The following is a 27,710-nucleotide window of genomic DNA, read 5'->3' as shown; positions in this document are numbered from 1 at the left end:
GATGCTTATTTATAAAGATATATTACGTTTGATTATTTCTGTACTGGGTTTTTTGGGTGTACAACGTTACTTACTGTTATATTGATTCAGAACGAACATTCAATTAAGATGATGACATCACAAGAACAGACAAGATTTTTATGATCGAATCTAAATAAATTATTTATGTAATTAATTAGAAAGTAAAACGATACACTTGAACTTTATTTTATTAAAACAAAGTGTGCCATTGGGTTCAATTGGGTCTATAAAAAAAGGTCGCAAAATGATTAAAAAAATAACACAACAGAAGACAATAAAAATCGTACATTCGCATCAATAACGATTACACGCTGAAATAAAAGCATAAAAATTAAAGTCAATCAAAACACTAGAACGATGAACTAAATGCAAGGACAATTTGTATGTGGAGTTATTATTGAATAAAGCAAAAGAATATATTCATTTATACATGTTTTTTTTATTTATTCAATAAGTTTGCTTGCGATTTTTACATTCTTAAATAAATATACAATTATATACATCCATAGATGTTAAATAATTTAAAAGCAAACACTGCATGCTAATAAAACTACATATACATTACTTGCTTACTAATTTATTGCTGGCTACAACAACTAAAGTGAAAAAAAAAAACAAAACAAAAACGTAAAATGAGCAAAAGTTATAGCACGTATGTATGTATATAACGAGATACAGTGCAATTCATAGTTCTTAATTGAACTGATATTGACCCAAGTTTTTATACATAGCGCCAACAGTGCGCCACCAATCACGAGATGTTATATACACATATTGTGCTTGTAACGAAACGGGCTCACTCACAACCGTTTTAAATTGGAACGCAACAAAACTCATTGCTGTTTGTTTGTTGATTTCTAGGCACAAATAAAAATTTTATAGTTGGTATTTCTTTGAAATAAACTGTTTGCTTAATATGGTATAAAAGTAAACGTGGCAGCTTCAAGTCAAAAACGTTTTATGAGACAACTTTTTTTTTTCTTATTTTATATCGGGACTCGACAGTCCGATTGTTCTTCCTTTTGTTTAAACATTATTTATTATTAATAGACATTAAATGTAACTCCTGGAGCATGATAGCATATTCTGATAAAGCTGATAGAATGACCAATGACACAACTTGAATGAAAAATCTAATATTTTTATTAGAATTTAAGATAGATAAATAAATAAATAAAATTTACAATAAATAAATAAATTCCTTTCTTATACTTATACGTTTCAACAAAACAACTTTTAAATTATCAAACGACAATTTTATTACGCATCATGGGGAACGTAAAATTTTTATTTTTCCTTAATTATTATTAACGTGAAGACTTTAAAGTTTGTTTGGCGTATAAAACCTGAATCAGTTGCTCGGCTGTGTGCTTACGCGTCAGACTGGTTTCTGATTTTCCTTGTGCAAATGGAATTCCTTATTAAAATAAGTGTCGTTTCTTTATACGTATTGTATCTATCGCATTACTCCGGAGCATGTAAGTTTAACATTACTTATATATTTATTATTTATATATTCTTTGATATATATAGGCATTTGGCTTCGAACAATTGAAAACGTAAGAAGGAAATTAAGACAAATCATGCAAAGGTTTTATCGAAATACATATTTATTTTCATCGAATAACAGATCAGATTAAATAATTCGAAAACATTTTTCATTTTGATGGCTTACCTAGCAGGGCTTTGTGCAAGCCCTGCTAGGTAAGTATCATCAACTCATCAGATATTCTCCGAACGAATATTAATACTTATTATTGTTATGTTCCGGTACGATATCCGTGATCAGTAAGCCAGTGTAACTCCAGGTACAAGGTACATAACATCTTAGTTGCCAAAGCTAGCGAAATGGCGATATACGGAAAGGTTAATATTTTTTTAGTGATGACTTACCACCAGGTTGCAATTTGCCCGACCATCTACATATATCATAATATACCATACAACCATATTAGTACCAAACAACTGGAGGATATTATCTCCTAGCACGTATTGCCCCTTGCCGTGGTGTGCACGGAACAATACGTGTGAGGAGACTATAACACAAGAATTAAAAAAAAAAAAAACATTAAAGAGTTATTATAGGTCAAAACGAATCTAACTGGTTTTATAAAACAAAGGTTACCATTTCTAATTAATCATATATATAATATTCAAATACAATCAAATGTTTTTTATCAAAGTCATCTCTGTAACACCAGAGTATTGTTATAAATATCATCTGGAACAGATCAACATGTCTCATTTATTAATCGGTATGTACTATGTAGTAGTACTTCTACTAGTATGTAGTACACTGTGTATTCCAAGTGCATATAATGTTTTATGTTACATAAATAGCATAATCGTACTAGATCTTGTAACATCTTCATAATTAATAACACAAATCGAGCAATAGAGTACGTAACATGACGTCAGATAACGGTGACGTCAGATATTGTAACAGTATGTAGGTAGGATTAACAAATTTATTTATAATATTTGATAAAAACCCGGCTTCCCTCGGATGAAATAAATAAAACTAAACACATACGGTTTAACATTTACTTTTTATACACATTATGATTATAAAACATTTTGTATGTAAGTGAATATTTACAATAATCATTCTTTACACAGTATTCTGAACGCACCCGTAAACGACAAACATGGCCGCCCGTTAAACTGTCATGTCATTGAATTTCGTAGATTTAAAATCGACATAATTATCTCGATTATACGAATTTTGCGGATATATGATGTCGATTAAAAATCATTATATTTTTATGACGACCTCCGTGTTCGAGTAGTGTGTACACTGGTTTTCATGTGTACGCCACTCCGAGGTCCCGGGTACGATTCTCGGCCGAGTCGATGTAGAAAAAGTTCATTAGTTTTCTATGTTGTCTTGGGTATGGGTGTTTGTGGTACCATCGTTACTTCTGATTTTCCATAACACAAGTGCTTCAGCTACTTACATTGGGATCAGAGTAATGTATGTGATGTTGTCCAATATTTATTTATTTATATATAATCGTGGATAGGTTTCGATCAGGTCTATCGAAGACGAAATAATTAATGTAGATAATATACACTTTACACTAAGATTCAAATTTCAAAACCATAAAATTAATATTTAATACATACTTTTATATGAATGAAGTTTTTATAATTTTGTTTTGTTATACAGACTTTTTTATTTAGAACTTTTTTGTAGCATTGTAAGTTACATCGGAGGTGTGAAGATCACATTAAAATATTTGACTGAATATTTTTAAAAAACAAAATTGATCGAAAAACTAGGAGAAACTTACCTACCATATTAGTTAACAGTAATATAATTTTATTAAAAATGACCAATTGCACTTTGACCCCGTTACAATTCAAGGTATACTAACTTTAACATAATGCTTTGTCTTCTTCTATCAAATATCAATTTACTCATGATAGAAAGAGATGTATATGTACGCAACATTTCACACGGTAAGCATTTTTCATATAAATCCCATCCATTTCTACGTCTCTCTCTGACTGTAATGTAATTTGAATAAATATTTATATTCTCTTATTTGGTCTTTAAAATGAACTAAGCTACATCCAACCGAAATAAATAAATTAAAGTCCTAAAAAAAATCTAAAAAGGCTTTTTTTGTAATGGCATTAACTATGATGTTAAGATGTTATGTCCCTTGTGCTTGTGATTACACTGGCTCACTCACGCTTCTAACCGAAACACAACAGTACAGAGTACTGTTATTTGGCGGTAGAATATCTGATGAGCGGGTGGTACCTACACAAAGCCCTACCACCAAGTAAGGCTTTATCTGTACTGTAAATGTTAAAATATATATTTGTTACACATGAACAGTTTATATCGTATTACCGTATTAACTATACAAAACGATTCGGAAGGAAAACGATATATTACCTCAATCAGACATTAATATCTTAAGAGCTGCGCTACTAGCGTGAAACCCACGAACGCGTGAATAATTCTAATTTACATAATATATAATTTATTTAATACCACTTTTAAATAGAGCATTTTATTATATACACGGTGTTACAAAAAAAAAGACAACTAGGATCCTATCAGAGATTGCCAGCTTTTAAGTTAAAATTGAATTAAATGTAAATAGTCACACGTTTAGTGATAATAAAGCACTATTTCCACACACGCGCACGCACACGCACACACACACATACATACATTAAAGAAAAATAATTAATTCGCAGTGACATCTCATAATAGTATTAATTTTTTTGTTTGTATTACTGAAGCAAATTATTATGTAACTTTACACATAAAAGAAATATGTAAAACGAAAACACAATAATTAATAATTAATTTTAACGTTTGCAACAAACCACATATGCGTGGTTCTTTATGTGTGCAATTTTCCTTTTGATCATATTTGATTGAATTTAATCATGTCTGTTAGGACCTGTTATAGGCCACACGATATGATTTTGAAAACTTTATATTCGATATAAAAAAGCGTCATTGACCTTTAAAACTATTCAATTTAGTAAAAATGAACAGTGACTCTTTCTTACAAAAATGTTAATAATTTTTACCATATCAAACGTTTTCCTCAAATCTTATAAGCTTTTTCATTAGTCATAGTTAAAAATCTTCAAAAATCTACCAACGGTTCAGAATAATAAGTAATTTTCAGATAGACATTGCATCAAAACGTCATGTCGTTAATTATTATGGATATGGCTTTATGTACCCTTTACTTAGACGAGTATATATACGATGTTTAAAGCCATACGGAGTAAAATATCCATTCCACATCGTAAACATTTAATATTAATTAAAAATGTAACTATCGAATTAAAAAACTAGCCTCGAGTACGGTCTCAAATATCCTTATGATAAAAACTTAGCAATTAAAAACACCAATTGAATTGCGATGGGTCTGCTTTACAGCTATACTCCATCCAGCTATATATCTAAAATTTATCAAATGTCAGATAACGAAATTGCTTGGTAAATTGAATGAGGCGCAACTGTTTTATTTTGTGTCTATGAAATGTTTATATTAAACTTTATGCTTCAGATAAGCAATGTAAGGTACCAAATGGAGACGCGGGCTCGTGTCTTCAGATCACAAAATGCCAACCCCTAAACGACTTGTACCTGAAAAAACCGAAAACAGAAAAAGAACATCTATTCATTCAACAATCTATCTGTAGCAAGGACAGCCCAAAACTAAAGGTAAATCAATACATTTATACATTTTCTTCTGGCTCGCTTTACAAATACTATTATTCCAAGCAATAAAATAAAGCCATTGACTGTGATAATTAAAAATATATGTAGTTTATCGAAATAAAACCGTATTTCCCGAGTGAGAGACGAGATCAATTTGCTTATTGTATGTAAATAATTGTTTTTAGTTATCAATACAATACAGTACGTACTTCATGATTACACAGAGATATTTTCAAATCACAATAATTATTATCACGATTTTAGTAAAAAACTAAAGTAATATGGGTGTTTCCTTACTGGGTTTTAACCCAAAAAGTTCTAATATACCAAGAATTACTTGTTATAATGGGTTTCAATGCAATAGTTAAGACATCATCAGTCAACCAAATACCAGTTTGCTCATTAAAGCTGTAGAAAAAAACCTTAATATATGGGAAAATCCTTGAGTTAATGAATAAAACGATAAATTTATCCCTATTAATATTTATTATTACTTGTTATATTAAAACTTTAAAATATAAATTATATCTATTAATTTCGATGTTAATGTTTTTAATAAAAATATATTATCATATAGATAGGTGGACATGCAACTGGGCCACCTACTGGTAAGTGGTCACCTCAGCTCATAGACATTACTGTATATAATAAATGATTAGGTGGGTGGCACCTACCGAGACGGGCTTGCACATAGCCAAACTACCAATAAAAATGATGATAATATATAATATGATGACAATGACTGTAATATGATGACAATGACTGATATTTCTTCGGTTAGGGAGACCATTTAAATGACCATACGTAGAAGTGCACAGACACAAGTGACCTCTGTTCTTCTACCGGCACGTGCACAGGAACGTCAACACTATTCGTAGAAACTAGACCCAATTTCATGAAAGACGGAAATAGACGTTTAAACGTTTTTATACCTAACACCTAACGACCAACTCCGTAACAACCACATTTTATAAATAACAAAATAAAACTTTATTTTTGTTATTGGTATCTGTCATATATTATATTATGTCATATAATAATAGAATTTATAATTATTAGTCATTTAAACATATGTATGTTATATTTAGATGTCAAATTACAGGTATGCTGCCCATCTGAGTCGGTATGGTCAAGTTTCAAACCGAACCCTGTGATATTCCCTGATTCACCTGTTTTATTTACAAATAAAGTGACACGAAAACCACCAATCAAACCAGTCTTCAGCGGGGCCGTACCTCTGACATTGGACACTGGTATCGAATATGGACCTAGGATAAAAGATTATCAGGGGACTTGCGGGGTGGATTCATCTAATGCAAATAAAATTTCCGGTGAGCTATATTTATATAGCAGTTCAAATCAGGTTATGTGTTCCAAGATATGTAAAAAAAGAATTGTACTTCATTGACACACTCTAATTAATTAAAGTGAAACTACTGAGTATGTTGCCCGTTCTTTTTGGTCACTTGATTAATGAATAATTTGATATGATTTCGATTAGATCCAATTCCGCTTTTTCGTTGAAAGGTTTATTTCAAAATCAAGAATGACAATAAAGAAAGTTCAACCTACATTTTTTTGAGGTTGAATGATATTTTCAAAACTAAACTCGACACAAAGGTAGAGGTCGAATAGGATCTTGTTAGATCCTCGATAATCCTTTCTCTTGTGTTCTTTTCTTCTCCAAAGCATAAGCATTATCCTATCTCCTTCATAATCACATATCAACAAGTCCCAAGCAGATAATTTACAATTGATAAATATATAATAGTACATTTTTTGCCTGTTTTTAGGCGGTGGTCCAACGAATATTGACGAATACCCGTGGTTGGCTTTATTGGAGTACGCAGGAGGCTCTTTGGCTTGTGGTGGAAGCCTAATCAGTTCTAAATTTGTATTAACAGCTGCGCACTGTTTAGCGGGATCGTCTGGTAAACCGTGAGTAATCATATTTTAGAAATAAAGAATACTGAGATATTTATATCTAATGCCATTGCTTATGCCGAAAGTTCGGCACATCTCCAAGACAAACCATCTGCGCCAGAATTATTATATTGTGCGTGAGCAAATGCAAGTGCACTCTGCTTTCCCTCAATCACATAGTCCGGTAGAACGGAAACCCGACTCCTTGATAACAATACTATGCCGTCAGATAAACTAAAAATATTTCATTCAATTTCAGAGTAAAGGTACGTCTCGCGGAGTACAATATAACGTCTTATCCAACCGATTATGTTGAAATAGATGGAGGCGGTACCGATTCAATTAATGTTACAATAATTCCTGTTAAATCTGTAATCAAACATCCAGATTTTAATAGAGCCTTGCGAATTAATGACATTGGAGTCATTGAGATGACGCACAGGGCTACATTTAGCGGTAAGAGAAGAAAATATTGTCTATTACAAGTATCTAGCATAATTTCGACATATTTCATGTTTCCAAATAGTATCACTCAGATCCGTAGAGCTATATTGTAAAAAACAAAATATTTATTATTAATTTAAACTAAGCAGATAAACTGGCAAATGGATCACTTTGAAACTATTGCATTGGCTAACCCGAACGCAACAATACTGTTGCTGTACAAAAAATGCTATTTCGCGGTAGAATACGTGATGAGTAGTACCAAACCAGACAGGCTTAAACATAGTCCTACCACCAAGTAGTTAAAATCAATAGCAGAGATCATTCATCGACAATATTATGCAAATTCCTATAATTTAATTATTTTTATGATTATTTAATCAAATTATTTTTAATTTACGACATTAACTTTAAAAAAAATATCATTGCTTTCCAGATTTCATAAAGACAATCTGTCTACCTCCAGCAAACTACATGAATGAGTTCAATAAGAACACAAATTTCACCGTCGCCGGCTGGGGAAACGACAATTCCATAAGGAACGAAGTAAAGCTCCAAGTGATGGTACCGTTCATGCCAACGGATCAATGTACAAGAGTCCAAGGGAATGAAATACTGGACACACAGATTTGCGCTGGCGGTATTAAGGGTAAAGATTCGTGCAGCGGCGACTCCGGCGGACCATTGATGTATGAAAAAAATCAAATTTATTACGCAGTGGGAGTTGTGAGCTATGGGAGAGAGTTGTGCGGGACGGAGGGGGTGCCGGCTGTGTACACTAACGTCTTTAAATACGTTGACTGGATATGGGGCGTTATGGATGGAAGCATCACGGCATAGTTGGATACATTTAAGCCGTTACTTAAATTTGATTATAGCTCAGTACCAAAGTTTATTATTAATTAATAATATAATGGAAAACCTGTACATATAGCTTATTTAATAGTTATGATGAGATTATTAATATTTTAGATATAAATTTATGACTAATTTTACTTTATAATTACGAATATTATTTTTAATTAAAATTATTTTATATTGTATTTAAATATAAACTATACAAAATACTGACTTCACATAGGTGTGCAATAACAAGTTTTATTTAATTAAATATCCTCAAACTAAAAGTATTTAGAAACGGATCACGTGTAAATTCGCAAAATATTTTTACAGTATATTTATAAATAACCGTAAAATCGTAACGAAATCAAAACAAATCAAATGTATTTTATTCAAGTAAACTTTAAAATAAGGCATTTATGAATCGTCAATGTTTCAACTCTAACGCCGTTTCGGAAAGCCTACAGTGAGAAGAAACGGCAAGAAACTTTATCAAATCATATCGATACCAAATTATTATTAAATTGAGTTAACAGATGACCCGAACTGGGTCAATGAACTCTCCGACAAAATCGCTTATCGTAAAAAATTCATTGATAATACATATGTGAACAAGAATACGTAAAGAGCAACATCTAACAAAAAAAAAAGAAGACAACATTTGAATGAAATTAATATAATTTAATTCTATTAATAAGTATTAATAATTAATTTAGATAAGTTTCAAATGTATAAATTCACGCTTACCCCTTGCATTAGTGGCTGCATCGGCAATTTTTTGAAAAGCATCGAGGAAAGCAGCTATTGCTACCAGCGCTGATCTGATAATAAACAAAGAAAATAATTTTATAATTATAAAATATCGAACAGAATTTTATATAACGGAATAAAACATTTACTATTCGAATACATAATATTCATTAAAAGTCAGTCATGTTTTGTTGAGCTTCATAAAATGAATGCATTTCATGGTAATCCTTTTAAAGCTTAAGCGCCGTTCGAAATAATATAGCAAAAACACATAGAGAAACATTAATTTATTTATTTTGTTTTTAATTTAAATTTTATACTCTGAAGTATATGCGACAAAAAATATTAATTATATTTATTGATTTGTACGATTTCGATGCAAATTTTATTAAAGAAAAGTTATAATTACAAGTAAATACATACTTGAGTGCAGAGTGAAGTTTGGTCGCCTTTGAAATGAATTCCTCCCACATCGGCGCGCTGTTCTGTAACAAAATCAAACAAAAAGCAAATTTTAGTAGTGTTATGTAACGGTTTGAAGGACGAGTGAGCCAGCAACAGGCACAAGGGACGTAACACCTTAGCTTCATCGCGATATAAGGATTAATTTATATTTCTTACAGCGTCGATATCAATGTTCGGTGGTTTGACCACCCACCGAAATCTACCATAAAAATAGAAGTTGAATAAAATACGCAAATCAATTAATTAGGACTATAAGTAACACGTGCACGTTTCGTTACTATTTAAATACAAAAAAAGGTGATAAAAAATAAATTAAGCAGATAAACGCCCATTGCGGTCATCGCAAAATTCGTATAAATAAATTGCAATCAATTGGTAATATCTTATAATATTTCCGGTGACTAATGGCGTACACATAACTTTAATATAACATCATCAACAATTGAATGAGGATACATCTAGCTTAAATGCTTGCGAGATGCGCTCTATTGCTGATTCAACTAACATCGAACTCTATTTAAAAGCTCTTATTGAACTTACTATGTATACTAGTTTAAGCAAGTCAAATATTGAATCAGAATTAGAACATTTTCCACTTATTACGCGTCAAAGTGACCTGATACATCCAGGATCAAGAAAAGCAGCAGACTCAACTAAAAAAAAAAAAAATTTATATTCATTTATGAATAAAAATAATTAATACAAATCATTTCATTAGACTATTCCCATTAAAATAAAAAATTGAAGAACCTAAATATGCGTGGTCGTCAATGAATGTCATTTTTTCCTAAACATGACGCAAATAAATAGCATAGTATTTAGTGTGACCCCGATAACGTCGTAACACGCACCGCTTTCAAGGCACACACCCTTATTACCTCCCAAAGGCCGTAAACTTTACAAACTATTAACAAGTTCAACTTTACACGATGCAACACAGTAACGACACGACCGATTGCATTTCGATTATCATTTACTTACTTTATCGGAAACTAGCTAAACCTGCAGCTTTACCTGCGCGAAATTTATAAAACTTTGTCTTTAAAGTAAAAAGTAACCCATGTCCTACCCCGGGACTCTAACTTATCTCCACAGGGTTCAGTAGTTGAAGGGATAACAGAATTACTTTGGCATAACACATATAAATTCTCCTATAAAAATCAATCCACCTGTAAAAATTTCCGGGACTACGGCTATAACAGTGCTCAATAAAACTGTATAAGTTACAACTCAATATTGGCAATATTCTGTAACACACCTTTAGGAAAAGTTGACAGGACACCGAAAACTCGGACAGATCCGTAAGTATTATAAAGGACAAACCCTAAAATATTACGAAGATTTTTTTGCCGTATAACAAGAACATAACAAGACAATTTTTTTAATGCAAAGCCAAAATTTTTCTTCAAAATCGAATTGTAAAACTAGTTAGATATAAATTGCTTTAAATTAAATTATTATCATAAACATTTAAGCTCCAGTATCTGGTCAACTGAAAAAAACAAAAGCCAGACAGGCCGAAAGCAAACTAATTTCGGCATCGTTACGTCGATATACTTCACATTTAACACAAAACAATGTATGGAACATTGTCGTACATTGAAAGTTGAATGCCAGTCTTAATAAAAACATAGTAGGAATATTTTTTTTCATTCATTGGCATGTGTGACGCTCGTATTTACAAGCTGCCTTAGTGTGAGACGATTAACATAAGAGTACAGACAGCAAAAAAATACAAATAAGATTATAAGATTACCTATTTACCTATTGTAGTAGCCTGGAAGGGTGCGCCTTCGTGATTGGATAGATTTATAACTTTGTTTAAATTGATTTTTTCTCTCTCGTCTGTAACTTAAAACACGTAACCGAACTAATTTCTTTTTCCTTTATAATCGTTACACCAAACTTTAAAAATATAAACGCCCGAACTCCTTCTTGAAATTTAACTCCCAAAGCGGCCATCTATACTAATTTTATAAATGCGAAAGTAACTCTGTATGTCTGTTGCTCTTTCACCAATCACTGTTTTTATGCCTAATATCTGACGAGCAACCCCTAAATAGCAAGCAAAGTCACGGCTCACAACTAATTACAAATACACAATTAAATAAAAGATATATACAAATTTTATAGACCTTTATTTGCAATTAATACACGTTTACAAGAAAAGTTTAATTTGACGTTTCAAGTAAAGGTTTATTTTTAATCCTGTAATTAAAAAAAAAACAACGAATTCTGGGTTGTTGTTCGGTTGCCAGTAATTAACACCATAAATTGCGTAGGCAAAAAGTTAGCATACATATATATTATACATACATATTATACATATATATTGGAAAATGGATTGTATAAAAGCTGAAAATAATGTGATACTTTTATTAACCTAGCTGTTACGCTATATGATATGTATATATTTATGATAAAGGTAGACAGACGAGCAAATGGACGATCTGGTGGTAAGTTATCAACACCGCCCATCATATTTAGGGAAAGTTAGACGAATATATTTTACATCTATTAATACTATAGTTGCCCATAGGCAAAGTGAAGCTCTCCGAAAAACGGTGCTGCATTCATAAATGCAGCACCGTTTTTCGGAGAGCTTCACTTTTCAAATTCTCCTGGCTAAAGTAATCATTTCCTTCGCGCTCCAGTTTCGTCTTTATTGCTTTTTTGATGGTGTAATCTATACTCATATCATAAATGCGTTAATAACTGTATGTTTGTTTGATGCTCTTTCAAGGCGAAATTGGTGATATTTGGTATGAAACAAACTATTTATAAACACCTGGCGACCAAATCCTCAAACGCAAGCGAAGCTGCGGGCGCCAACTAGTTTCTTATAATTTCTTGTAGCTGAAACCATATTTATTATAATTACAGCGGTAGGCGTCTGCACTATCATCCTTATATAACATGTGTGTAAATCTTCGTGTGACCAACAAGTTGTTTTGGACTGTGATGCTTGTATATCACCCCCATTTTATTTCTATTTTTAAACCGACTCTGATTGTACACGCGTCATTGCTTTTGTAAACTAATTAACGTTTCGAAACTTTAGCTTAAAAAATACCGAATTGAATTAAAATTAACTTGAATTTTAATTTATTTGTAACAACTTTAAGTTATATATTGGGTTTAACGTATTTTTGAGTATTTCTCTATTGTGTAGTGACTATATGATTAGGCTACAGATCCTTGAGTCTTGGATTTATATCTTGTTTCAAATTGTTAGAAAGTTATTGGATATTATGTCGTCAAATCTTTGTTCGAACTGAATTCGCACATCACATGAATAGCCTTTGCTCCTTCTCGACTCTCTCCGATTGCCATTTTCACACACTTGTGCAATATTATGTTCTGTGCTTTAGCTCATCTCTATTGGGAATGGACACCATGGCTTAAATCGGAAGCACTCAATTACATAATACAAGTTCGAATTCAATATTTGATATCGAGTAAAGAAGATTCATGTTGCTTTCTCAATCATATGGCTGTAATCTTTAAAAAGAACTGGAGAAACTGCTGGACAGCTTGTACAGTATGAAATAAAAACATCTAATTCTAAAATTGAAAACGATACGCTAATATTTTACAAAACCTTTTCATAAATATTAAGATAATCCGAGTAAATATTTTAACGATCAAAGACAATTATTATTTGTGATACACATAGGTATTCTATCATAAAGACGAAACGTGTTATATGTATATGTAGGGTTGGTAGACGAGTCTGGCCCTTGGCACGAATTACATAGCAATGAACTCATTTTGTATAGGTCAACCCCGTCCATTGCCAACGCGCTGAAGTAACCATCAACATTAGATACATTTGCTAAACAAAAATAAACTTCAACGTATACAACATAAAATACAAATTTATTTGGAATAAATCAATACACATCCCTAAGAAATAAACTGAAGTATCAATAAACGGGTCATCAATCGATGCGTGATTGAAATTTTGTAGCAGTAATTGTTTTTTATTTATTTTTTATTGCCCGCGATCTCTTTCGTTGATTTATATCACATATGTGGTAATATCTTTCAACACTGAGGACATAAATAAGTGTATACAAAACAAAAACAAAGTAATATTAATATCTAACATACAAATCATGACAGCGTGGAATGGTGGCAGGATTGCTAGCTGCATTTTCGCCGTTGAATCGCAATTTCGATCATCTGGGCGTACAATGAGCCATCGACATCAAAATATGTATATAGATATAAGATAAAAAATCAATAAAGAACAATCTTATGATAAAAAACAATATTATGTAAATCAAAATCAAAATATACTTTATTCAAGTAGGCTATTACAAGAACTTTTGAACTATTCTCTTGCACTATTCCTTCTTCGAATTAAACAGGTTACCGGTATGTACCTATAATTTATGAGTATAGTCGTAAAATAATTAATGTAAATCGTCAAATGGTAGAGATGGTACCTATCGGAACTGGCTTGGATATGTAGCCTATACCAATGGAAGGAGGAAAAAAGGATAAACAAACCTCATCCTTACGTATTTCATGCGATTTGCTAATAACTCAGCTATATTGTGCACGACTAAGAGAGTTTATGATTAATATATCTTTATTTATATTATAATATAACACTATCACACTTAACTACTTAATTCCGCTTTAATTTTACTTCCAAAATTCTAATAAAAGTTTCGTCAACGTTCAAAACGCCATTTTTTCGCCAATCCATAGTGAATACCAAGCTCCAATCGACCAATGATGTCGCGTCAATTTGCTGTCAAATATTGTTTATTGGCTTCTTCTGTTATGGTATAAATATACTATAGATACAACCAAAAATGTAATGACGATAAACAGATTTGCCTATGTATATATATATATATATATATATATATATATATATATATATATATATATATATATATATATATATATATATATATATATATATATATATATATATTTATTTAATGGATTCGAATATCAAAGTTTGTATATTTAAGACACTGTGTATTGTATACATTTGAAGATATTCATTTGACGTTAGTTTATATGCGGTTGATTTAATGGTTTGTTACGGTACAGAAACGTACATTTACTATACCTAAATGTAAAAGTTTATTTGCGGTTTGATATGGCGATTTATATATAATGAAACACAGATAGACAGACTAGCAAACTCAGAGACTAGCAAACTCAAACTCAAATTCCTTTATTCAATATAGAAGCATTAAACTTACTTATTCATAGTCAAATTAAACGCTACCACCGGATCGGAAAAGAAAATACCCTGACCTGAGAAAAACCGCCGAGAACCGTTTTTTTTTTGTCAATTTTATCATTTACATACATTGAATATGAATAGAAATAGCCATGAGGCGATCGTTTAATTCCCAAGGTGTGCTATCAATCATATTTTTTTTAAGAGCCGAGATGGCCCTGTGGTTAGAACGCGTGCATCTTAACCGATGATTTCGGGTTCAAGCCCAGGCAGGCACCACTGAATTTTCATGTGCCGAATTTGTGTTTATAATTCATCTCGTGCCCGGCGATGAAGGAAAACATCGTGAGGAAACCTGCATGTGTCTAATTTCAACGAAATTCTGCCACATGTGTATTCCGCCAACCCGCATTGGAGCAGCGTGGTGGAATATGCTCCAAACCTTCTCCTCAAAGGGAGAGGAGGCCTTTATCCCAGCAGTGGGAAAATTTACAGGCTGCTAATGCTATGCTAATGCTAAACACAAGCGTTCCTTAACATTTTTTTTATTTGGTAATAGAGGCATTTTGAACGCGTTGTGGGATCTTGTTGTAGAACCTGTTTTAGCATATGGGTCATGTTGAGTGGTCACCAACGCCGAGACATTGTCACTGTAAGTAATATCCAACATCCATTATACCTATGCCATTTTACTTCCTAAATTCCGATAGCAATTTCGCCAACTATTAAAACGCCATTCTATCTATACATACATATAATAAAATTGGAGTGTCTGTTTGTAATATTAAAATAACCGCTTTTTACTAAATGCATACGTATGTATCTATACACGGTACATATACCAAAATAACATTTTTTCAATTTTTGTTCCGGCTAACCTCTGAAACAGCTGGAATAATTTCGACGGGACCTTAACTGGCTAATAGCCGATGTAATAAGGAGTAACTTGGGGTACAAAATTAACTTTTTGTTAAATTCAAACGCGCACGAAGTCGCGGACACAGCTAGTATCATATAATATAATCATAGATTATTCGAGCTCTCGACTAATGATATGGCATCAATTCGATGTCAAATTTTTTTTTTTATTTAAACAAGCACACTTACAACATACATATTAAACATTTACAGCCAAAGCGACTATATTAAAATATCAGATATGTACGTCAATGACAAGTGCACATAACATATACAAACTACAAACAGTGTACAATTAAAAAGTCCACACATTAATTCAAAATTTTGTTTAATAAGTACACCATTTAAACGTACTGAAGAAGCTACCAGTGATTTCAATTTAACAATCATCAGTGTAGCCAAATTGCTAACTAAATTCGTTACGTGAGATTACCTCAGCGAAGTTATGAGGAAAAATTTAATTTAAAGGGAGATCGCGACGTAATGTGCCGGAAATAACCCAATTACAGAATAAGGGGAATGAAAAAATCGAACAATTCCAAAACGGTACGACGAATATTTGAAATCTGAGAAGATTTTCTTAAGCTTACGCAGAGGAGCACATATCAGTATTCCGAATGACTTGTGTAACATATTAACTCATCCTAGCTTAGCAGGGGAAGACAGGGTTTCTATAATGTTTAAGGACTAGGATATTTAAGAACAAACATGATAAAAAATGACTTGTTTCTCTATTACCTAGGGACCTAGTACGCAGAACAACTCGCCAAATTACATAATAATCGGATAAATATATTGTCGTACATTATATATCAGGGGCAAACATTAATTTAAATTTATTAAAATAGAATCTGACAATTGTTGAATTTTATGCCATCTTCCACATTCGTCAACCAAAACTTATACATGATTAAAAAAAAATTATCAATCAAATACTTATTTGTTTACATTTTCATCTATTCTAATATTACAAATGCGAAAGTAACTCTGTCTGTCTGCTGCTCTTTCACGGCCAAACCACTGAACCAACATTACAAGAACATTAACAACCTGTAAATTTCCCACTGCTGGCCTAGGACCTCTTCTCCTTTTGAGGAAAAGGTTTGGAGCATATTCCACTACACTGCTCCAATGCGGGTTGGTGGATCACCACTGAACCGAATTTGATGAAATTTGGTATAAAGCGAGCTTGAACCTCACGGAATATAGGCATTTTATATCTGACACTAAATGTCTGACTGTTATGGAAAATCAGAAGTAACGACGGTACCACAAGACCCAAGACAACATAAAAAACGAATGAACTTTTTCTACATCGACTCGGTCGGGAATCGAACCCGGGACCTCGGCGTGGCGTACCCATGAAAACCGGTGTACACACTACTAGATCACGGAGGTCGTGAACACTTGATGACCAATCACTAAAACGCGAGCGAACACGCAGGCAAACAACTAGCATAATATAATTTGATAATTTAGAACTATGATAAAGAGCATTAAAAAAGATTTTATATATGAAAAAATATCAAGTAACAATTAATAGGCTATGGATTTCCTTTAAACACAGTAATTAAGTTATTTTATAGTCAATTTGCTTTCTAATTGTATCCGTGATAGACTTCGGAGTATTAAATGTAATTATTATAATTTTTAGAGTAGCACAACTAAAGCCATTACGCAAATAATTGACATGAATAATTCTAAAAGCTTCCGTACGTTCATTGTAATACGATTCAAAATCTATTGTAGTAAATTTTTGAAGATTTAAATAGCTAATTATTCAGGAGTAAGCAATATAAGATTGTCGTTTGATCGAATTCGAAATCACAGTATTCCATTTTTAAATAGGCCCTTGTAAGCGCTGTTAAATCGTCAAGACTTTGAGCAAGCCCGTCTTGGTAGGTACGACGAACTCATCATATGTATATTCTTCCTGCAAACAGGGATACTTAGTATTGTTGTGTTTCGGTTTGAAAGGTAAGTGGGGCAGAGTAACTACAGACACAAGGGACATCATATCTGAGTTCCAAATGTTGGAACACTTTTGTCATTTGTACCCTATCATCAAACATACATACATTAACAGCCTGTAAATTTCCCACTGCTGGGCTAAGGTCTCCTCTCCCTTTAAGGAAAAGGTATGGAGCATATTCCACCACGCTGCTCCAATGCAGGTAGGAGACACATGTGGCAGAATATCGTTGAAATTAGCCACATGTAGGTTTCCTCACGATGTTTTCCTTCACCGCCGAACACGAGATGAATTCTAAACACAAATCAAGCACATGAAAACTCAGTGGTGCTTGGATACAATCATCAAATAATTGGAGCTGTAAACAAAATAATTCACATCATAATACGAGAATTCCTTAACAATTGTATTTAATCAGATTCGTGTACAGTGTCACATAAACACATATCAATTACACATGCCATCATCACTTAGGAATAATTTCATGAATCTAATTTAAAACACAACGACATGCCAATAAACTTATTAAATCCGATACAATCTTCGGACACAAGGACAGTTTCACTTTTAAAAGGAAATAATATCAGTTTTCAACTTTTTGTTCATATAACTTCAAGGGTAACTCGAACGTATGTGTACATAGGTATTTTCATAAATGTAACGCTATCCACCGCAGCGGTAGTTGTTTCGCTTAATGTTTTGTCCTTTTTTTCTGTTCCTTATTCTACTCCAACATCGAGAATTATTTCAATGATTTGTGTACGTATTATATTACTGTTATTATTTTTATGAAATGTAGGTAGTATTTAAAAAAATACGAAACATTTTCTATAATTGCAAATTTCAATCTCATGTCACAAGAATGTTCCAATATTGTTTGATATATAGAATGCAATGGAGAATGATGGTAGCCACCCAAACAGAAAACAGGGCCCATCCACAAAAGGACATATCCAAATAAACAAAATATCGATTAGCTTGAATAATTTATGAAATTCATTATAGATTTACGAAATAGTAACGTTTTGAACGTCGACTGTTATCGGAACTTGTATCGGAATTTGGGAAGTTAAATTCATTGGATATAATTAGTGTGTAGATATTTGTATGTAAGTTTATGACTGCACCGCCTATTCCGAAGGCTTTAAAAAAACTCTCTCATATTGGGTTGTCTGGAAGAAATGGCTAATTAGCCATAAGTCCGTCAATTGTACACACATATAATTGGTTATATTTTTGTTTTGAGCATTATTTGTAGATTTGTTTTTGTTTTTTTTTGTTTAATTCTAATATTTCATGGTGTACAATAAAGTATATCAACATAATATGCTAGGTACCATGTGGCAGGCAGCCCTCGTATAGTCAGTCCATTCCCCGCTTGCTTGGATGCTTATTTAAATATATATCTTTTGATTGATATAAAAGTGTAACTACATTTGCCGGCAACGCACCTGTAACCCCCCTGGTGTTGCAGATGTCCATGGGCGGTGGTAATCACTTTCCATCAGGTGAGCCTCCTGCTCGTATGCCCCCTATGTCATTAAAAAAAAAAAAATACTGAGTTTAATGCCAGTTCTCCTCGGTAGAAGCCATTCCAGATCGGTGGTAACTTTACGATGACGTTAATTAAAATGACAATACAAAAGTGTTTGTAAAATCCTATTTGAATAAATTATAAACAAAACAAAACAACTCGGCATTCTATCCAGATCAACGTGTTCCATCCAACTGATCATCTCGACAGATTTATTATTCGACGACCTCCGTGGTCGAGTGTACACCGGTTTTCATGGGTATGCCATCCGAGGTCCTGGGATCGATTCCCAGCCGAATCAATGTAGAAAAAGTTCATTAGTTTTCTATATTATTGTCTTGGGTATGGGTGTTTGTGGTGCCGTCGTTACTTCTGATTTTCCATAACACAAGTGCTTTAGCTACTTACATTGGGATCAGAGTTATGTATGTGATGTTGTCTAATATTTATTTATTTATTATTACCCTAGTTGTCGCACGCGGCTTCGCTAGTGTTTAAGGGGTTGGTAGCCAAGCGCAAGTTATAAAAAATGCCTGTGTTGCGGGTCAAGCTTGCTTCATGGCAAATTTCATCAAATTCGGTAAAATGGTTTGGCCGTGAAAGCATATCAAAAAGAGTTACTCTCGTATTCACAATATTAGAATAGATTATTAAAAGGAAACGTTAGCGTTTTAAAAACTGATCTAAATATCACAGCCACATAAAGCAAATTGAATTTAAACATCGAACACTTCAATATATATTTTTAAACAATGAATCGATACAGCCAATGATCCACCAATCCAAACATCATCAAGAGGGATCGACCCAAATCAGTATAAAACTAACCTAATAAATGCCGTTAGACCACCGGCGCCGAGTTATTTTCAACCGTTACTACGGAATTATGGCTTACCAGCAAATGAGCGCTTGTCACTGTCATTATTCACTTCAGAAAGTCGTTTAGATCTCAATTCATCTCCTCGTGCAAAAAAAAGTTATGTAATTGAATAAGTAGGGGGTCATCAATTTATCCAATATACACCATTAATGTTATTAGTGCAAGCAATGAATAAAGGCGCGATAAATATTTTATTCGAACAGATAGTTAAAGAAGAATTACTACTGAGTTACTTTCCTTGTTGGATCCTCTCGGCAGAATCGACTTTCCGAACCAATGGTAGGTTTTCATATAATTAAACACTGTAACAGGAAGATTCAAAAGCCTATTTGGTTAAAGAACATTTCGATTTTCAATGATGATCTGAGATTAAAAAACCAAAAACCGGAAGAACGCTCGGAACATTATACTTAAGCAACAAAAGCAAATACAACGCACATACAAGTGAAACGCACGTCTTTGGGTTAATTTGTGAATAATCAACCATTAAAGTGACAGCAATTTGTATTCGCTTTTGTTAAAAACTATTAAAATTACAGCACATTGTATTTACATATCCTGGCGTACAGTATCGATTTTTTTTATTAAAAAAAAAGCGATATTATTGTAGCACATGCCAGTCATTGGCTTGTATGAAAATGAATTGAAAATGAATTCCCTGTGCCTACCTAAATACCTACTATCGACATATTAAAGGTTAAGTGTAGCATTTGGCTTAAATTTCTAGACTTTTTTATTTAAAAAAAAACGCAAACATATATGTGCTGGGTCTAAGGAACATATTCGACCTATTATTGCAAGGTTAAGATTGTTGCAAATATCACATAATACTACAGGTATTTAAATGAGCCATTAAGAAGAAGCTCTGCTTTTCTCACTTCATCTATCTAACAAGTTTTACCCAACTTGTTTGTTTGTGTGTAGGGAGTAATCACCCGAACTAATTAACTAATTATTATATTGAAAAAATCACTGGTAGAAAGGCACATTATTCCTGAGTGCTGTTATATACACAAATTTCTTTATTACTAAGTTGCACCCGTGCGTGCCTCACTGATTAGGCCTCCTCTACCTTTTGTGGTTAAGAGTTTATTTCATCACGCTGCTCCAATGCGGGTTGGCGAATGCACAATTGCACATGTCAAGCGTGAAGAGGTAACAGACAGTTACTTTCGCATTTATATACGTAGGTACTGCTAAATTGTTATTCCTCATAAATATTCCTACACTCAAAAATGTTAACGGCAAGCCATAAGTTTAGCGTTAGCCTCCATACAGGAGATCCCAAATTTTAAATCCAATACGTTCTAGAATCAGAATAACTGTATGTATATGTTTAACTAAAACTAAAGATGTAGAATTTCAATGTTATTGCATTGTCGGCTTCTACTTTCAACAAACCAAATAATAAACTTAATATACAACAGTGGGCGATAGAAAGCGCACCATTCGATATTATTAAAAAACTCAAACGCCCTATCGTTAGGGAATAAGGTTTAAAATCGTTTGATGGTAATAAAATCAGCTATAGACGGAGAGGCAGACGTAGGCTGGTAGTGATGGGCGCGTGACTGAATTATCGATAAACTGGCGAACATTCTTGTTCAATACCACAGTGACATGCATTTCGTGTCCGGAATGTTTTATCGAAGTCCAGTTTACATAGACTCTGTTTATTAAGTGGGAAAGTGTTTGTTCACATGATAATACGCTTGTAAAGTACAAAGGCATATATTTGTAAATATAATTGTTATATCAACAATATTATTGTACTTCTTAATTAATACATTGAAACTCCCTTAGAGAACAGGTAGCTATACTTTTAATATAAATCAAAATGAACTTTATTTAAATAGGACTTTACAAGCACTTTTGAATCATCGTTTTACAAACTAAATTAAGTGAAGCTACCACCGGTTCGGAATGTAGATTCTACCAAGAATAACCGGCAAGAAACTCAGTAACTACTCCTATAGTTCTCTAAAATGACGATTCAAAAGTAAAAACCTATTTGAATATAGTATATTTCGATTCGATTTGATGATATATTATCAAATTAAAGATTAGGTATACGCTCGTCTAGATCGGAAGCGCTCATTCATATTTTTTATTTTTAGTTTCATATCAATGACAAAAAAAAACCTCTTACATATTCCATGCTTCAGTAACTGCTTTTACGTTACATATTGCGTCCCTCGTGTCTTTAATAACATTACGACACAGTAATGCTAAGAGAGTCCTCTTTAGAAAGGAGCCTTTAGAGAGGCAGATTTACAGATAGACCACCTTATATTTAAGGGGTCCAAACCGCCCATAGACATCGGCACTAAGAAATATTAACCGTCTTACGTCATCAATGCGCCACCAACCTAAAATAATAAGATGTTATATCCATCGTGCCTGTAGTTACATTCTCTCATCGTTTTATAATAACTGTTTGCCGTTAGAATAACTTTCAATTTTGCCCATTATTTATATTACATTTAAAAAAAAAGCTTATTATTCGACAAAAGATTTATATGACTATAAAGCGTGGAGCTAATACTCGTTGACTTTTCCGCAGGATATTTTATATATAATTATATTTAACCCAATAGGTATCCATAGAATATGTTGAAGCCCCGTTAACTTCCTATAGACTATGCCAGCACGACACGACAAAACCAATATTTGACATTGGTATGACGCGATTTAATTGGTCGATGGCTTCAATAATCTAAGATCCGTTATGGACTTTCGTAAAAATTGCGTTTTGAACTTTGGAAGTAAAATTAAAGGGGAATGGACTGACTATACGAGGGCTGCCTGCCACATGGAACCTACCATTAAAATCTGTAATAGTTAAACAGTTTCAACTTTTATATAATAAATGTAAAGTCTGACTTATCATACCTTATGTAGAAGTATAGTATAACAAGTCCAAGGGTGTATTGTGAGCGTGCGTGGTATCTTTTGGCACTTCTTCTCAAGTTCTTTCGCCGGTTCTTCACAGGTCTGCGGTGTTTATTTTTGAACTGGTGTTAAAGCTTAACGCTTCTTTATTAAATAAATGTGTTTTACTTTTTTATTTAACATGATTTTGTAATTTAAATTGACATCGACAAATGGTGAGTCTGGACGGTTCTTTTCGGCAGAATTTATATTCCGAACCGATTGATCTTCAATCTTGTTAAATGACGATTCAAAAGCATTTTGAAGAACCACTTGAATAAACTATATTTTAATTATATTGATAATAATTTACTATCATAACTAGGTGTAGACAAAAGAAAATGATGATTTACGAGAAAAAGATCTAGTTTCTTAATTGAAATTAATTTATATATATAGATCTATTAGGAAAGCATGGAGGCGTAAGACAACTGGTCCTGACTGGTCTCAACTTTTACATGGCAAATAATACATGGATATACATTTTGCTGAATTGTATCTATACTTGTATTAATTCTTCTTGCACATTAGCATATACTGATTGTATTCTTTTGAAATTACTCACACATTTATTTTAAGTGTAGAAAGATATAAAACAAAAGAATCTTTGTTGGTAGGCTGGCTTTATAAACCCGCCTGGGCAGAGACCACCAACTTATGACATATCGTCAAACAGCAACACTTAGAATTGTTGTGTTTCGGTTACCAAGGTTGTGGTCGTAATGGTGATGGTATAATATTTCTTTTAGCGCTAAAGTCTCTCGTAGGTACCACTTGCCACCAATTGGCCTATTTGCCAATCTGCTTACTAATTTAAATATATTTTTATTTATCGATAAATATAAATATATAATTAGGTAATCACTAGATGTCCTAATATAGAGCGTTAATAACGTAGGTCTGTTACGAAATTTAGTCGTGCCTTTCATCGAATCGTCTGCTCTATAGCGATATAACGAAGCAGCCGTTTTTCTTTCTACTCTGTTCATAATATTAGCATGTTTTCTCTTACGCTTCTATTTACTTTTTTTTATGGCATTGTTTGGCGGACGAGCATATGGGCCACCTGATGGTAAGTGGTCACCACCGCCCATAGACAAAGGCGCTGTAAGAAATATTAAAGCCCTACCACCAAGTACTTGGTGGTGCCAAATAACAGTACTCTGTATTGTTGTGTTCCGGTTAGAAGGGAGAGTGAGCCAGTGTAATCACAGACACAAGGGACATAACATGTTAGTTCCCAAGGTTGGTGGTGCATAGGCGATGTAAGGAAGGGTTAATATTTCTTACAGCGCCTTTGTCTATGGGCGGTGGTGACCACTTACCATCAGGTGGCCCACGTGCTCGTCCGCCAACCAATGCAATTAAAAAATATATATAATTTATCGTATTTCAAACACACGTGCTATCATTCAAGAACTCACTTCATATATCACTTGTGAAATGTTGAAAACCGACATGACAGTGACAGGTTCAGTTGACGAACTATTAAAGTGTATGTCACATATGACTTTTTGAGTTTTCGCGATTTTAACAAACATTAAAAAATACAACTGAACTGATTATCCCTTTATTGAAGTCGGTTAGAAATGGTTCGATTTCTGTACGATACATTCCTATATGTGCCTTCACCGACAAGAAAAACACAAACGTGAAAATTGAAAAACGATCACAAATTTTAACCGCTGGGCCATCTCGATTGTAATAAATTGTCTCCAATATTAATAAAACCTCGTATCGTGTATTGTTGTTACTTGTAGTCGATACGTAGGTGAAGGTCAAACTTTTTTGGTGTACACTGTAGACTGTATCTGTAATCTGAGTGTATCACTAGTATTATAATATTTATAAGACTTCCTTTATCAAAGCCTCTAATAAAACTGTGTTCTTGAAGACTTATAAGCTTTGTATGTCACTTAGAGTCTAAAATATATATCATATGGTATTTCTTACATATACGTAATATTTGTGTTATAATACTTATAAAAGTTAGAAAGAGATGTCTCCGAGCTGAAAAATGCATCTGCCCATCTCCCGCCTCTGTAAGTGGGAGTATGTGGCATATATATTAACATTATTTCTTTATTTTTTATGTAATATTATTTGATCTCCGCCGCCCATTGACATAGCCTATAAAAAATATTAACCATCACCAAAGAACTACAACTTTGGTCAAGAAAGTCAAGATACGTCTCGTGTGCCTGTACAGGAGGTCCCTCATCCTTCAAACCGGAACACAACCACAACAAGTCCTACTGATGTTAGGCGGTAGAGTATATGATGAGTGGATAGTACCTACCCAGACAGGCTTCTACGCACACAAAGTCCTACCATCGATTCAACTAGTTTCTAGAGGAACGGGAGCAGGTGTTAGGATCGGCTATTCAGTTAAGACGTGAAAGCGTAACAAACAAACATACAAACTAATAAACTCACTTTTGCAATTATAATATTAGTTACGATTCCCCGAAAACTAAGAAACTGTTCTCGATATTAGTCGTAAACCCATCTGTAGCAGTTAAAACATTTTTATAATTCCGAGTAAAACAGACGCGTCTGCCCTATTACGTAAATCATTTCACCTGGGTCTGTTGCAACTATTTATATCCCCATAAACACTGAATAGATTGAAATCAGTCGTACGCTAACCTTTAACGAATTCGACCGAGTTATGAGTTTTAACGATTTTAACTACCAATAACATTTTATGCTAAAGTAAAAAAAAAAATATAAATTTCATTATAAAGCCTTTTTATTAAAGCACATCTTTTTTGAATTACGAATATTGATTTAAAAAATCAACTTTGGAAATACGTATGATAACTTTCAATAAAATAATTAACCTCTACTAAATCTATATGAATCTATATGACTATAAAGTATAAACGTATACAGGCAAACAATAATCCATTCACATTTAGGTTGAGCTCATTTCTTCTTTTCCAAAGTCCTGTGACATATTCATTAAAGAGATTATGGACAAATTCTATATTATTGACGACCAGGTAAATCTTCTGCAGTTGCAGAGAACTTACGTTTGATTTTAACTTTATTGTCTTCCATGGGTATTCAATGATCGCAGAATTAAAAGTACTCTCAATTTTTTGTCGCGTCTTTATCAATATCAGTATATTATAAGGGGCAATATTTTATTTGTATATAGGCGGTAATCTCCTGAACTAATAATCCAATTCTAAAGTTAATTTCTATGGTAGAAAGCTAAATTATTCGCGAGTGTATAGCACTCACGAATAATGGGTATAAATTATATTTATATCATAACATTATCTTTATTAAAAAAACTGCACCTGTGCGAAGCCGGGGCAGTTCGCTAGGTATCCCAATATACCAATTTTGTCAGACAAGGTAATTGAAGGTACAAGATAACCCAGCTAACGAGCTGGAAAGCACTAAGAATAATTATATTTCGGACAATGATAACCAGTTAGCATCGACCCTTCTCAATTTCCACATAAAATATACCGATACATGATACCGATATAACTTGTTTAATAATTATTAAATTTTCCTATCATATTTGCGACCAAAGGTTTCCATATCTCATCCATCTAGGCGAGATATCATAACTGGACAAATACGTGCCCACTGTACTGTTATTGGTAAATGCAATCTGACACGACCAGAGAACAGGTGGCGAATCAACGCCTTTTGTTTCCCAGGCAGACAGACGTTCACTGTAAACTCCTACAACACAACTACAAAAATATCTTGAATGAATATCTTTTTATTAACATAACCTAAAAATCAAATCTATGATCGGTTTTTGCAGCCGTACAAACTCGTCGCTAAAGACCTCTATCCCTGTTACTAAATATGAATCATGATTTCCTAACAGTTATTAATTGTGACAAGACAAACTATAACCTATTAATTTAGGTTTAATACGGAACAAAGGGTGTTTATTAAGCCGTAATTCTAACTGGTTATAAAAAACAGTATATATTATACATCTGATCAATTTAAAAAAAATATAAGTACAACAAAGCAATACAATACAATTACGTAAAACTGCATTATTTGTTTTATAAAATAATAATTTTATTTTATATTATTTCGTATACATTTTATTCGTAATATAAAATATAGTCTAACATTGTACATGTATTTTTTATACTAATTTAGAGTTATTAAATTAATATTTCAAGTTAAGAAGCGTTACTTTAACTTAATAATTTACGTTTACGTTACGTCAATATTACTATTTGTCCGGTTGTTTCATAGCAAAACTTCATCGAATTCGATTCGGCCATGATATAGCAACAGACGGAGTTATGTTCGAATTTATTATATTAATATAGATTCAAATTGTATGAATTAGAATTACAGCGCTTTAAAAAGATGTTCTCGCTTAAGAGGATAAATTCCACTGACAAATTGTAATCGAATCGATACCAAAGCAATGTTATGTCGTTTTCTCATTTCATTTACACAACAATCCAGTTGCGGATCAGTTGAAGTTGGATCAGAATAGAATCGGGAACATACACAACCGTAACCCTTATGAATTAGTACAATTGGCCACCAGTCTGCGATAAATAACGCCAGCAGGTGACGTCACCAGTCGCCTCAAGTAAAAAGTCGACCAGTTGCAAATTACGCGTT

The 27,710-nt window shown here is 32.9% G+C and overlaps 2 protein-coding genes across 5 annotated transcripts in view; one reads left to right on the top strand and one right to left on the bottom strand.

The window, feature by feature from the left end:
• Positions 1 to 27,710, bottom strand: part of LOC125072548 — a 201,507-nt gene that overhangs the window by 107,393 nt on the left and 66,404 nt on the right. For all 3 annotated transcript variants that reach the window (XM_047683164.1, XM_047683166.1, XM_047683165.1), the window contains exons 2-3: positions 9,602 to 9,663; positions 9,176 to 9,249 (exon numbers count right to left, since the gene is read on the bottom strand). In XM_047683164.1, the coding sequence (XP_047539120.1) occupies positions 9,176 to 9,249; positions 9,602 to 9,663 (136 nt within the window). The remainder of the gene's footprint in view (positions 1 to 9,175; positions 9,250 to 9,601; positions 9,664 to 27,710) is intronic.
• Positions 1,381 to 22,250, top strand: LOC125072553 (phenoloxidase-activating enzyme-like). 2 transcript variants are annotated; one of them, XM_047683171.1, is made up of 8 exons: positions 1,381 to 1,499; positions 5,067 to 5,224; positions 6,324 to 6,552; positions 7,015 to 7,159; positions 7,404 to 7,600; positions 8,025 to 8,148; positions 13,313 to 13,319; positions 22,240 to 22,250. In XM_047683171.1, the coding sequence occupies exons 1-7, from the start codon at positions 1,430 to 1,432 to the stop codon at positions 13,317 to 13,319; spliced, it is 930 nt and encodes a 309-aa protein (XP_047539127.1). In that variant the 5' UTR covers positions 1,381 to 1,429; the 3' UTR covers positions 22,240 to 22,250. The 2 variants fall into 2 exon arrangements, with proteins under 2 accessions (XP_047539127.1, XP_047539126.1); XM_047683170.1 differs by lacking the exons at positions 13,313 to 13,319; positions 22,240 to 22,250 and having other exon boundaries at positions 8,025 to 8,600.

The sequence above is a fragment of the Vanessa atalanta genome, chromosome 22 (assembly GCF_905147765.1).
Source record: "Vanessa atalanta chromosome 22, ilVanAtal1.2, whole genome shotgun sequence".
NCBI classification, from domain to species: domain Eukaryota; kingdom Metazoa; phylum Arthropoda; class Insecta; order Lepidoptera; family Nymphalidae; genus Vanessa; species Vanessa atalanta.
The sequence above is the reverse complement of the archived record's forward strand: the minus strand, read 5'-3'. Positions and strand labels throughout refer to the sequence as shown.